Genomic DNA, 15,241 nt, shown 5'->3' with positions numbered 1-15,241 from the left:
TCATTACAGTACAGACACTGCTCTCTATAATGGAAACTGCTCGTACACAGTACAGACACTGCTCTCTATAATGGAAACTGCTCATTACAGTACAGACACTGCTCTCTATAATGGAAACTGCTCATTACAGTACAGAAACTGCTCTCTCTAGAATGGAAACTGCTCATTACAGTACAGACACTGCTCTCTATAATGGAAACTGCTCATTACAGTACAGACACTGCTCTCTATAATGGAAACTGCTCATTACAGTCCAGAAACTGCTCTCTCTAGAATGGAAACTGATCATTACAGTACAGACACTGCTCTCTCTATAATGGAAACTGCTCATTACAGTACAGACACTGCTCTCTATAATGGAAACTGCTCGAACACAGTGCAGACACTGCTCTCTATAATGGAAACTGCTCATTACAGTACAGACACTGCTCTCTCTATAATGGAAACTGCTCATTACAGCACAGACACTGCTCTCTATAATGGAAACTGCTCATTACAGTACAGACACTGCTCTCTATAATGGAAACTGCTCATACACACAGTACAGACACTGCTCTCTCTATAACGGAAACTGCTCATTCCAGTTCAGACACTGCTCTCTATAATGGAAACTGCTCATCACAGTACAGACACTGCTCTCTATAATGGAAACTGCTCATTACAGTACAGACACTGCTCTCTATAATGGAAACTGCTCCTTACAGTACTGACACTGCTCTCTATAATGGAAACTGCTCATTACAGTACAGACACTGCTCTCTACAATGGAAACTGCTCATTACAGTCCAGACACTGCTCTCTATAATGGAAACTGCTCGTACACAGTCCAGACACTGCTCTCGAAAATGGAAACTGCTCGTACACAGTACAGACACTGCTCTCTATAATGGAAACTGCTCATTCCAGTACAGACACTGCTCTCTCTATAATGGAAACTGCTCATTACAGTACAGACACTGCTCTCTATAATGGAAACTGCTCATTACAGTACAGACACTGCTCTCTATAATGGAAACTGCTCGTACACAGTACAGACACTGCTCTCTCTATAATGGAAACTGCTCGTAAACAGTACAGACACTGCTCTCTATAATGGAAACTGCTCATTACAGTAGACACTGCTCTCTATAATGGAATCTGCTCATTACAGTACAGACACTGCTCTCTCGATAATGGAAACTGCTCACACACAGTACAGACACTGCTCTCTCTATAATGGAAACTGCTCATTCCAGTACAGACACTCCTCTCTCTATCATGGAAACTGCTCGTACACAGTACAGACACTGCTCTCTATAATGGAAACTGCTCATTACAGTACAGACACTGCTCTCTATAATGGAAACTGCTCATTACAGTACAGACACTGCTCTCTCGATAATGGAAACTGCTCGTACACAGTACAGACACTGCTCTCTCTATAATGGAAACTGCTCATTACAGTACAGACACTGCTCTCTCTATAATGGAAACTGCTCGTACACAGTACAGACACTGCTCTCTATAATGGAAACTGCTCATTACAGTACAGACACTGCTCTCTATAATGGAAACTGCTCATTACAGTACAGAAACTGCTCTCTCTAGAATGGAAACTGCTCATTACAGTACAGACACTGCTCTCTATAATGGAAACTGCTCATTACAGTACAGACACTGCTCTCTATAATGGAAACTGCTCATTACAGTCCAGAAACTGCTCTCTCTAGAATGGAAACTGCTCATTACAGTACAGACACTGCTCTCTCTATAATGGAAACTGCTCATTACAGTACAGACACTGCTCTCTCTATAATGGAAACTGCTCGTACACAGTGCAGACACTGCTCTCTATAATGGAAACTGCTCATTACAGTACAGACACTGCTCTCTCTATAATGGAAACTGCTCATTACAGCACAGACACTGCTCTCCAGAATGGAAACTGCTCATTACAGTACAGACACTGCTCTCTATAATGGAAACTGCTCATTACAGTACAGACACTGCTCTCTATAATGGAAACTGCTCATTACAGTCCAGAAACTGCTCTCTCTAGAATGGAAACTGCTCATTACAGTACAGACACTGCTCTCTCTATAATGGAAACTGCTCATTACAGTACAGACACTGCTCTCTCTATAATGGAAACTGCTCGAACACAGTGCAGACACTGCTCTCTATAATGGAAACTGCTCATTACAGTACAGACACTGCTCTCTATAATGGAAACTGCTCCTTACAGTACTGACACTGCTCTCTATAATGGAAACTGCTCATTACAGTACAGACACTGCTCTCTACAATGGAAACTGCTCATTACAGTCCAGACACTGCTCTCTATAATGGAAACTGCTCGTACACAGTCCAGACACTGCTCTCGAAAATGGAAACTGCTCGTACACAGTACAGACACTGCTCTCTATAATGGAAACTGCTCATTCCAGTACAGACACTGCTCTCTCTATAATGGAAACTGCTCATTACAGTACAGACACTGCTCTCTATAATGGAAACTGCTCATTACAGTACAGACACTGCTCTCTATAATGGAAACTGCTCGTACACAGTACAGACACTGCTCTCTCTATAATGGAAACTGCTCGTAAACAGTACAGACACTGCTCTCTATAATGGAAACTGCTCATTACAGTAGACACTGCTCTCTATAATGGAATCTGCTCATTACAGTACAGACACTGCTCTCTCGATAATGGAAACTGCTCACACACAGTACAGACACTGCTCTCTCTATAATGGAAACTGCTCATTCCAGTACAGACACTCCTCTCTCTATAATGGAAACTGCTCGTACACAGTACAGACACTGCTCTCTATAATGGAAACTGCTCATTACAGTACAGACACTGCTCTCTCTATAATGGAAACTGCTCGTACACAGTGCAGACACTGCTCTCTATAATGGAAACTGCTCATTACAGTACAGACACTGCTCTCTCTATAATGGAAACTGCTCATTACAGCACAGACACTGCTCTCTATAATGGAAACTGCTCATTACAGTACAGACACTCCTCTCTATAATGGAAACTGCTCATACACACAGTACAGACACTGCTCTCTCGAAAACGGAAACTGCTCATTCCAGTTCAGACACTGCTCTCTATAATGGAAACTGCTCATTACAGTACAGACACTGCTCTCTATAATGGAAACTGCTCATTACAGTACAGACACTGCTCTCTATAATGGAAACTGCTCCTTACAGTACTGACACTGCTCTCTATAATGGAAACTGCTCGTACACAGTACAGACACTGCTCTCTATAATGGAAACTGCTCATTACAGTACAGACACTGCTCTCTACAATGGAAACTGCTCATTACAGTACAGACACTGCTCTCTATAATGGAAACTGCTCATTACAGTACAGACACTGCTCTCTATAATGGAAACTGCTCATTACAGTACAGACACTGCTCTCTATAATGGAAACTGCTCATTACAGTACAGACACTGCTCTCTATAATGGAAACTGCTCGTACACAGTACAGACACTGCTCTCTCTATAATGGAAACTGCTCGTACACACAGTACAGACACTGCTCTCTCTATAATGGAAACTGCTCATTACAGTACAGACACTGCTCTCTATAATGGAAACTGCTCATTACAGTACAGACACTGCTCTCTCTATAATGGAAACTGCTCATTACAGTACAGACACTGCTCTCTCTATAATGGAAACTGCTCGTACACAGTACAGACACTGCTCTCTATAATGGAAACTGCTCATTACAGTACAGACACTGCTCTCTATAATGGAAACTGCTCGTGCACAGTACAGACACTGCTCTCTATAATGGAAACTGCTCGTACACAGTACAGACATTGCTCTCCATAGTGGAAACTGCTCATTACAGTACAGACACTGCTCTCTATAATGGAAACTGCTCATTACAGTACAGACACTGCTCTATATAATGGAAACTGCTCATTACAGTACAGACACTGCTCTCTATAATGGAAACTGCTCATGACAGTACAGACACTGCTCTCTATAATGGAAACTGCTCGTACACAGTACAGACACTGCTCTCGATAATGGAAACTGCTCATTACAGTACAGACATTGCTCTCTATAATGGAAACTGCTCATTACAGTACAGACACTGCTCTCTATAATGGAAACTGCTCATTACAGTACAGACACTGCTCTCTATAATGGAAACTGCTCATTACAGTGCAGACACTGCTCTCTATAATGGAAACTGCTCGTACACACAGTACAGACACTGCTCTCTATAATGGAAACTGCTCATTACAGTACAGACACTGCTCTCTACAATGGAAACTGCTCATTACAGTACAGACACTGCTCTCTATAATGGAAACTGCTCATTACAGTACAGACACTGCTCTCTATAATGGAAACTGCTCATTACAGTACAGACACTGCTCTCTATAATGGAAACTGCTCATTACAGTACAGACACTGCTCTCTATAATGGAAACCGCTCATTACAGTACAGACACTGCTCTCTATAATGGAAACTGCTCATTACAGTGCAGACACTGCTCTCTGTAATGGAAACTGCTCGTACACAGTACAGACACTGCTCTCTCTATAATGGAAACTGCTCGTACACAGTACAGACACTGCTCTCTCTATAATGGAAACTGCTCATTACAGTACAGACACTGCTCTGTATAATGGAAACTGCTCATTACAGTACAGACACTGCTCTCAATAATGGAAACTGCTCGTACACAGTCCAGACACTGCTCTCTGTAATGGAAACTGCTCATTACAGTACAGACACTGCTCTCTATAATGGAAACTGCTCGTACACACAGTACAGACACTGCTCTCTATAATGAAAACTGCTCATTTCAGTGCAGACACTGCTCTCTATAATGGAAACTGCTCATTACAGTACAGACACTGCTCTCTATAATGGAAACTGCTCATTACAGTACAGACACTGCTCTCTCGATAATGGAAACTGCTCACACACAGTACAGACACTGCTCTCTCTATAATGGAAACTGCTCATTACAGTACAGACACTGCTCTCTCTATAATGGAAACTGCTCGTACACAGTACAGACACTGCTCTCTATAATGGAAACTGCTCATTACAGTACAGACACTGCTCTCTATCATGGAAACTGCTCATTACAGTACAGACACTGCTCTCTCTATAATGGAAACTGCTCGTACACAGTACAGACACTGCTCTCTCTATAATGGAAACTGCTCATTACAGTACAGACACTGCTCTCTCTATAATGGAAACTGCTCGTACACAGTACAGACACTGCTCTCTCTATAATGGAAACTGCTCATTACAGTACAGACACTGCTCTCTCTATCATGGAAACTGCTCATTACAGTACAGACACTGCTCTCTCTATAATGGAAACTGCTCATTACAGCACAGACACTGCTCTCTATAATGGAAACTGCTCATTACAGTACAGACACTGCTCTCTATAATGGAAACTGCTCATACACACTACAGACACTGCTCTCTATAATGGAAACTGCTCGCCCACAGTACAGACACTGCTCTCTCTATAATGGAAACTGCTCATTACAGCACAGACACTGCTCTCTATAATGGAAACTGCTCATTACAGTACAGACACTGCTCTCTATAATGGAAACTGCTCATTACAGTACAGACACTGCTCTCTATAATGGAAACTGCTCATTACAGTACAGACACTGCTCTCTATAATGGAAACTGCTCATTACAGTACAGACACTGCTCTCTATAATGGAAACTGCTCGTTACAGTACAGACACTGCTCTGTATAATGGAAACTGCTCATTACAGTACAGACACTGCTCTCTCTATAATGGAAACTGCTCGTACACAGTCCAGACACTGCTCTCTGTAATGGAAACTGCTCATTACAGTACAGACACTGCTCTCTATAATGGAAACTGCTCGTACACACAGTACAGACACTGCTCTCTATAATGAAAACTGCTCATTACAGTACAGACACTGCTCTCTATAATGGAAACTGCTCATTACAGTACAGACACTGCTCTCTGTAATGGAAACTGCTCATTACAGTACAGACACTGCTCTCTATGATGGAAACTGCTCGTACACACAGTACAGACACTGCTCTCTATAATGAAAACTGCTCATTACAGTACAGACACTGCTCTCTATAATGGAAACTGCTCATTACAGTACAGACACTGCTCTCTATAATGGAAACTGCTCATTACAGTACAGACACTGCTCTCTGTAATGGAAACTGCTCATTACAGTACAGACACTGCTCTCCATAATGGAAACTGCTCATTACAGAACAGACACTGCTCTCCATAGTGGAAACTGCTCATTACAGTACAGACACTGCTCTCGATAATGGAAACTGCTCATTACAGTACAGACACTGCTCTCTATAATGGAAACTGCTCATTACAGTACAGACACTGCTCTCTCTATAATGGAAACTGCTCATTACAGTACAGACACTGCTCTCTATAATGGAAACTGCTTGTACACAGTACAGACACTGCTCTCTATAATGGAAACTGCTCGTACACAGTCCAGACACTGCTCTCTCTATAATGGAAACTGCTCATTACAGTACAGACACTGCTCTCTCGATAATGGAAACTGCTCATTACAGTACAGACACTGCTCTCTATAATGGAAACTGCTCATACACACTACAGACACTGCTCTCTATAATGGAAACTGCTCGCCCACAGTACAGACACTGCTCTCTCTATAATGGAAACTGCTCATTACAGCACAGACACTGCTCTCTATAATGGAAACTGCTCATTACAGTACAGACACTGCTCTCTATAATGGAAACTGCTCATTACAGTACAGACACTGCTCTCTATAATGGAAACTGCTCATTACAGTACAGACACTGCTCTCTATAATGGAAACTGCTCATTACAGTACAGACACTGCTCTCTATAATGGAAACTGCTCGTTACAGTACAGACACTGCTCTGTATAATGGAAACTGCTCATTACAGTACAGACACTGCTCTCTCTATAATGGAAACTGCTCGTACACAGTCCAGACACTGCTCTCTGTAATGGAAACTGCTCATTACAGTACAGACACTGCTCTCTATAATGGAAACTGCTCGTACACACAGTACAGACACTGCTCTCTATAATGAAAACTGCTCATTACAGTACAGACACTGCTCTCTATAATGGAAACTGCTCATTACAGTACAGACACTGCTCTCTGTAATGGAAACTGCTCATTACAGTACAGACACTGCTCTCTATGATGGAAACTGCTCGTACACACAGTACAGACACTGCTCTCTATAATGAAAACTGCTCATTACAGTACAGACACTGCTCTCTATAATGGAAACTGCTCATTACAGTACAGACACTGCTCTCTATAATGGAAACTGCTCATTACAGTACAGACACTGCTCTCTGTAATGGAAACTGCTCATTACAGTACAGACACTGCTCTCTATAATGGAAACTGCTCATTACAGTACAGACACTGCTCTCTGTAATGGAAACTGTTCACACACAGTACAGACACTGCTCTCTATAATGGAAACTGCTCGTACACAGTACAGACACTGCTCTCTATAATGGAAACTGCTCGCACACATTGCAGACACTGCTCTGTACTGTAATAGTGTGAGCGGTTTACAATAGACAGTGCGGGTACTCATTACAGTACCCGCACTGTGTATTGTAAACCGCTCACACTATTACAGTACCTGCACACTGTACAATGGAAATCGCTCACTATTACAATACCAGTATAGTGTCTAATTGAAATCACTCACACTATTACAGTACCAGCACTACTGTATAATGGAAACCTCTCACTATTACAGTAACAGGGTAGGGAATTGGTTAGGATGTTGGAGACGGAGTAGGGGTAATTTGCATGTACTCCAATAGGCAGGATGTGACTAGTGGTGTCCCCCAGCTGTCAGCTTTTCATTATATTTATCAATGACTTAGATGAAGGAATAGAGAGCCCTGTAAGGCCCAGTGTATGATTAAACAGCTGCCTTCTGGCAACTCACCGAAATAATCAGTCTTCATGTATGAGATGGGCAGGGGAGTATCGGCGGGTGCCAGAGTGGACTCTGATCCTGTCCTCAGGAGGTGCACCCACTGCACTGAATAGATCGGCAATGGGGACCTGGTTTTATCCACAACCGTCGGGCCAGCTGACTGATGTTCCAGCCGAGTTCAGCTCATTGGCAGAGACTGGGACCCGCATGGTCTGTATCGAACATCCTGGATGGTGTGCTTATCAACTGAGCTCAGGATTGCAGTTACCAGGAACAATTCAGCACTTTTTTATTTATTCGTTCATGGGACGTGGGAGTCGCTGGCGAGGCCAGCATTTATTGCCCATCCCTAATTGCCCTCGAGAAGGTGGTGGTGAGCCGCCTTCTTAAACAGCTGCAGTCCGTGTGGTGAAGGTTCTCCCACAGTGCTGTGAGGAAGGAAGTTCAAGGATTTTGACCCAGTGACGATGAAGGAACGGCGATATATTTCCAAGTCGAGATGGTGTGTGACTTGGAGGGGAACGTGCAGGTGGTGTTGTTCCCATGTGCCTGCTGCCCTTGTCCTTCTAGGCGGTAGAGGTCACGGGTTTGGGAGGTGCTGTTGAAGAAGCCTTGGCGAGTTGCTGCAGTGCATCCTGTGGATGGTACACACTGCAGCCACTGTGCGCCGGTGGTGAAGGGAGTGAATGTTTAGGGTGGTGGATGGGGTTCCAATCAAGCGGGCTGCTTTGTCCTGGATGGTGTCGAGCTTCTTGAGTGTTGTTGGAGCTGCATTCATCCAGGCAAGTGGAAAGTATTCCATCACACTCCTGACTTGTGCCTTGTAGATGGTGGAAAGGCTTTGGGGAGTCAGGAGGTGAGTCACTCGGCGCAGAATACCCAGCCTCTGACCTGCTCTTGCAGCCACAGTATTTATATGGCTGGTCCAGTTAAGTTTCTGGTCAATGGTGACCCCCAGGATGTTGATGGTGGGGGATTCGGCGATGGTAATGCCGTTGAATGTCAAGGGGAGGTGGTTAGGCTCTCCCTTGTTGGAGATGGTCATTGCCTGGCACTTGTCTGGCGCGAATATTACTTGCCACTTATGAGCCCAAGCCTGGATGTTGTCCAGGTCTTGCTGCATGCAGGCACGGACTGCTTCAATATCTGAGGGGTTGCGAATGGAACTGAACACTGTGCAATCATCAGCGAACATCCCCATTTCTGACCTTATGACGGAGAGAAGGTCATTGATGAAGCAGCTGAAGATGGTTGGGCCGAGGACACTGCCCTGAGGAACTCCTGTAGCAATGCCCTGGGGCTAAGATGATTGGCTTCCAACAACCACTACCATCTTCCTTTGTGCTAGGTACGACTCCAGCCACTGGAGAGCTTTCCCCGATTCCCACTGACTTCAATTTTACGAGGGCTCCTTGGTGCCACACTCGGTCAAATGTTGCCTTGATGTCAAGGGCAGTCACTCTCACCTCACCTCTGGAATTCAGCTCTTTTGTCCATGTTTGGACCAAGGCTGTAATGAGGTCTGGAGTCGAGTGGTCCTGGCGGAACCCAAACTGAGCATCGGTGAGCAGGTTATTGGTAAGTGCCGCTTGACAGCACTGTCGACGACACCTTCCATCACTTTGCTGATGATCGAGAGTAGACTGATGGGGCGGTAATTGGCCGGATTGGATTTGTCCTGCTTTTTGTGGACAGGACATACCTGGGCAATTTTCCACATTGTCGGGTAGATGCCAGTGTTGTAACTGTACTGGAACAACCTGGCTGGAGGCGCAGCTAGTTCTGGAGCACAAGACTTCAGCACTACAGCCGGGATGTTGTCGGGGCCCATAGCCTTTGCTGTATCCAGTGCACTCAGCAGTTTCTTGATATCACGTGGAGTGAATTGAATTGGCTGAAGACTGGCTTCTGTGATGGTGAGGATATCGGGAGGAGGCTGAGATGGATCATGCACTCGGCACTTCTGGCTGAAGATGGTTGCAAACGCTTTAGCCTTGTCTTTTGCACTCACATGCTGGACTCTGCCACCATTGAGGATGGGGATGTTTACAGAGCCTCCTCCTCCCGTTAGTTGTTTAATTGTCCACCACCATTCACGACTGGATGTGGCAGGACTGCAGAGCTTTGATCTGATCCATTGGTTGTGGAATCGCTTAGCTCTGTCTATAGCATGTTGCTTCCGCTGTTTAGCATGCATGTAGTCCTGAGTTGTAGCTTCACCAGGTTGGCACCTCATTTTTAGGTACGCCTGGAGCTGCTCCTGGCATGCTCTTCTACACTCCTCATTGAACCAGGGTTGATCTCCTGGCTTATTGGTAATGGTAGAGTGAGGAATATGCCGGGCCATGAGGTTACAGGTTGTGCTGGAATACAATTCTGCTGCTGCTGATGGCCCACAGCGCCTCATGGATGCCCAGTTTTGAGCTGCTAGATCTGTTCTGAATCTATCCCATTTAGCATGGTGGTTGTGCCACACAACACGTTGGATGGTGTCCTCAGTGCGAAGATGGGACTTTGTCTCCACGAGGACTGTGCGGTGGTCACTCCTACCAATACTGTCATGGACAGATGCATTTGCGACAGGTAGATTGGTTAGGACGAGGTCAAGTCGGTTTTTCCCTCGTGTTGGTTCACTCACCACCTGCCGCAGGCCCAGTCTGGCAGCTATGTCCTTCAGGACTCGGCCAGCTCGGTCAGTCGTGGTGCTACCGAGCCACTCTTGGTGATGGACATTGAAGTCCCCCACCCAGAGTACATTTTGTGCCCTTGCTACCCTCAGTGCTTCCTCCAAGTGGTGTTCAACATGGAGGAGGACTGATTCATCAGCTGAGGGAGGACGGTAGGTGGTAATCAGCAGGAGGTTTCCTTGCCCATGTTTGACCTGATGCCATGAGATTTCATGGGGTCCAGAGTCAATGTTGAGGACTCCCAGGGCCACTCCCTCCTCACTGTATATCACTGTACCGCCACCTCTGGTGGGTCTGTCCTGCCGGTGGGACAGGACATACCCAGGGATGGTGATGGAAGAGTCTGGGACGTTGGCTGAGAGATATGATTCTATGAGTACGGCTATGTCAGGCTGTTGCTTGACTAGTCTGTAGGACAGCTCTCCCAATTTTGGCACAAGTCCCCAGATGTTAGTGAGGAGGACTTTGCAGCGTCTACTGGGCTTGGTTTGCCTTTGTCGTGTCCGATGCCGGGTGGTCTGTCCGGTTTTATTCTTTTTGTGACTTTTTTTAGCGAGATTTTACAACGGAGTGGCTTGCTAGGCCATTTCAGAGGGCGATTAAGAATCAACCACATTGCTGTGGGTCTGGAGTCACATATAGGCCAGACCGGGTAAGGGACGGCAGGTTTCTTTCCCTAAAGGGCATTAGTGAACCAGATGGGTTTTTACTACAATCTGGTAGTTTCATGGCGACCATTACTGATACTAGTATTTTAATTCCAGATTTTATTTAATTATTTGAAATTAATTAATTGAAATTAATTAATTGAATTTAAATTCCCCAGCTGCCATGGCAGGATTTGAACTCATGACTGTGGATTATTAGTACAGGACTGTGGATTATTAGTACAGGCCTCTGGATTATTGGTCCAGGAACATAACCACTATGCTACCATACCCAGCTGCCAAGTCCAGTGACTGTTCCGTATAAAAGTAGAATCTGGTCATCAAAGCCACTGCACTCAATGGGATGCAGTGACTGATCTCCAACAGCCTCGGCCCCAAACACCAATAAGGTGAATGACCAGTTGATCTGCTGATGGTGTTCGTTGAGGGTAGAATGTTGGCCCAGAACGTGGTGGGATCTTTAACCTCCACCTGAACATTAGACGGGGACTCAGTTTAATGCCACATCTGAAGCTGGCAGTCCGACAATGCAGGAACCCCTGAGTTCTGTACTGCCCACAACCTTCAGTCTCAGAGGCGAGAACACTACCCACTGACCCAAGCCCAGTCACCATCCTCTCAACTGCAAGTTACTGAGGTTACAAGGCAGCCTCACAGGACACAGGGAGGTCGTTGAGAAAACGAGCTACCCGGTAAGAGATGGGATGCTGTGAGCTACTTCTGACCATCACTTACCGTGAAGGGCAGCTATCGCGAAGCTGCTTCGTTATAACGGCCTCCTGGAAGCAGAGGTCCACAAACTTCTCCAGGATTGTGTGGGCGAGTGGCACATCCAGGTTTATATCTGGCAACTCTGCAAACACTCGCTGGAAGCCCTACAAATAAGCACAGAAAGCTGCACTAGCCCAGTCTGACAGGTGATAAAGCAATGAATTGGGGCCCTTCCTGAAACACTAACATGTTTTTCTCTCTCACTGTGGTTGCTGACAGACCTGTTGTGTATTTCTACATTCACTGTTTTTCCTTTCTATCTTCTCTACTGTTGTAAAACACCGGAAAAGTCAATTCACCGACCGTAAGGGAGAGTCACTGCACAGCATCTGGGTAGGAAAATGGGCACTCACATTAAAGTTCGGGGGCAGGGAACAGGTAATCACTAAATAATAGTGCGCATATACTTGCTTGCTTTTATGAATAAAAGTGTGAGAGTAGATATGCACTTTACGGGTGAATGTACCTATGTGTAGGTGAGCACAAGCAGATATGCAGTGGATCGGGGGAGGGGTGTAATATTTGCTTGTTCATATCGAGTACATGTACGTATGGACAAATAGGTATATAGGAGTTGGCATCTGTTTGCGCACAAGTACACGAGGGGAACTTGCACTTCTGCAGCAAAATGTAGAGGAGGTGTTGAGTTGGGTTGAAGGAGGGAGGTTAGGGGAAGGTGTTGAGGAGTTGGAATGATGGAGGGAGGTTAGGGGAAGGTGTTGAGGAGTTGGAATGATGGAGGGAGGTTAGGGGAAGGTGTTGAGGAGTTGGAATGATGGAGGGAGGTTAGGGGAAGATGTTGGGGAGTTGGAATGATGGAGGGAGGTTAGGGGAAGGTGTTGAGGAGTTGGAATGATGGAGGGAGGTTAGGGGAAGGTGTTGAGGAGTTGGAATGATGGAGGGAGGTTAGGGGAAGGTGTTGAGGAGTTGGAATGATGGAGGGAGGTTAGGGGAAGGTGTTGAGGAGTTGGAATGATGGAGGGAGGTTAGGGGAAGGTGTTGAGGAGTTGGAATGATGGGGGGAGGTTAGGGGAAGGTGTTGGGGAGTTGGAATGATGGGGGGAGGTTAGGGGAAGGTGTTGAGGAGTTGGAATGATGGGGGGAGGTTAGGGGAAGGTGTTGAGGAGTTGGAATGATGGGGGGAGGTTAGGGGAAGGTGTTGAGGAGTTGGAATGATGGGGGGAGGTTAGGGGAAGGTGTTGAGGAGTTGGAATGATGGGGGGAGGTTAGGGGAAGGTGTTGAGGAGTTGGAATGATGGGGGGAGGTTAGGGGAAGGTGTTGAGGAGTTGGAATGATGGGGGGAGGTTAGGGGAAGGTGTTGAGGAGTTGGAATGATGGGGGGAGGTTAGGGGAAGGTGTTGAGGAGTTGGAATGATGGGGGGAGGTTAGGGGAAGGTGTTGAGGAGTTGGAATGATGGGGGGAGGTTAGGGGAAGGTGTTGAGGAGTTGGAATGATGGGGGGAGGTTAGGGGAAGGTGTTGAGGAGTTGGAATGATGGGGGGAGGTTAGGGGAAGGTGTTGAGGAGTTGGAATGATGGGGGGAGGTTAGGGGAAGGTGTTCATAGAATCATAGAAAGGTTACAGCACAGAAGGAGGCCGTTTGGCCCATCAAGTCCATGCCGGCTCAATGCACGAGCAATCCAGCTAGTCCCACCCCCCCACCCTATCCCTGAGGTCCTGCACATTTTTTCCTTTCAAGTACTTATCCAGTTCCCTTTTGAAGGCCATGATTGAATCTGCCTCCACCACCCCCTCGGGCAGTGCATTCCAGATCACAACCACTCGCTGTGTAAAAAGTTTTTCCTCATGTCACCTTTGGTTCTTTTGTCAATCACCTTAAAAATCTATGCCCTCTGGGTCTTGACCCTTCCGCCAATGGGAACAGTTTCTCTCTATCTACTCTGTCTGGACCCTTCATGATTTTGAATACCTCGACCAAATCTCCTCACAACCGTCTCTGTTCCAAGGAGAACAACCCCAGCTTCTCCAGTCTATCCATGTAACTAAAGTCAATCATCCCTGGAATCATTCGAGTAAATCTCTTCTGCACCCTCTCTAAGGTCTTCACATCTTTCCTAAAGTGTGGTGCCCAGAACTGGACACAATACTCCAGTTGTGGCTGAACCAGTGTTTTATAAAGGTTCATCATGACTTCATCACTTTTGTACTCTATGCCTCTATTTATAAAGCCCAGGATGCACTGCAGCAACTCGCCAAGGCTTCTTCAACAGCACCTCCCAAACCCGCGACCTCTACCACCTAGAAGGACAAGGGCAGTAGGCACATGGGAACACCACCACCTGCACGTTCCCCTCCAAGTCACACACCATCCCGACTTGGAAATATATCGCCGTTCCTTCATCGTCGCTGGGTCAAAATCTGGAACTCCCTTCCTAATAGCACTGTGGGAGAACCGTCACCACACGGACTGCAGCGGTTCAAGAAGGCGGCTCACCACCACCTTCTCGAGGGCAATTTGGGATGGGCAATAAATGCTGGCCTCGCCAGCGACGCCCACAGCCCGTGAACGAATAAAAAAAAATCCTGTGTGCTTTTTAACCACTTTCTAAACCTGTCCTGCCACCTTCAACGATTTGTACACATATACCCCCAGATCACTCTGTTCCTGTACCCCTTTTAAAATTGTGCCTTCTAGTTTATATTGCCTCTAATATTTTTCCTACCGAAATGCATCACCTCACATTTTTCCACGTTAAACTACATCTGCCACGTGTCCGCCCATGCCACCGGTGTGTCTATATCCTCTTGAAGTCTATCACTATCCTCCTCACTGTTCACTACCTTCCAAGTTTTGTGTCATCTGCAAATTTGGAAATTGTGCCCTGTACACCCAAGTCCAAGGCATTAATGTATATCAAGAAAAGCAGTGGTCCCAGCACCGACCCCTGGGGAACACCACTGTACACCTCCCTCCAGTCCGAAAAACAACCATTCACCACTACTCTCTGTTTCCTGTCATTTAGCCAATTCTGTATCCATGTTGTTATTGTCCCCTTTATTCCATGGGCCGCAATCTTAACAGCAAGCCTACCATGTGGCACTTAATCAAACGCTTTTTGAAAATCCATACACATCAACTGCATTGCCCTCATTTACTCT

The 15,241-nt window shown here is 45.9% G+C and overlaps 1 protein-coding gene across 1 annotated transcript in view; it reads right to left on the bottom strand.

Moving 5' to 3' along the window:
• The window catches only part of pdcd4a (programmed cell death 4a), a 109,543-nt gene that overhangs the window by 42,435 nt on the left and 51,867 nt on the right, over nt 1-15,241 (bottom strand). Inside the window, exon 10 of the mRNA XM_067979808.1 lies at nt 12,085-12,224. Within this exon, the coding sequence (XP_067835909.1) occupies nt 12,085-12,224 (140 nt within the window). The remainder of the gene's footprint in view (nt 1-12,084; nt 12,225-15,241) is intronic.

This window comes from Heptranchias perlo, unplaced genomic scaffold (assembly GCF_035084215.1).
Source record: "Heptranchias perlo isolate sHepPer1 unplaced genomic scaffold, sHepPer1.hap1 HAP1_SCAFFOLD_512, whole genome shotgun sequence".
NCBI classification, from domain to species: Eukaryota; Metazoa; Chordata; class Chondrichthyes; order Hexanchiformes; family Hexanchidae; genus Heptranchias; species Heptranchias perlo.
Note: the sequence above shows the minus strand (reverse complement) of the source record. Positions and strands in the feature narration are given on the sequence as shown.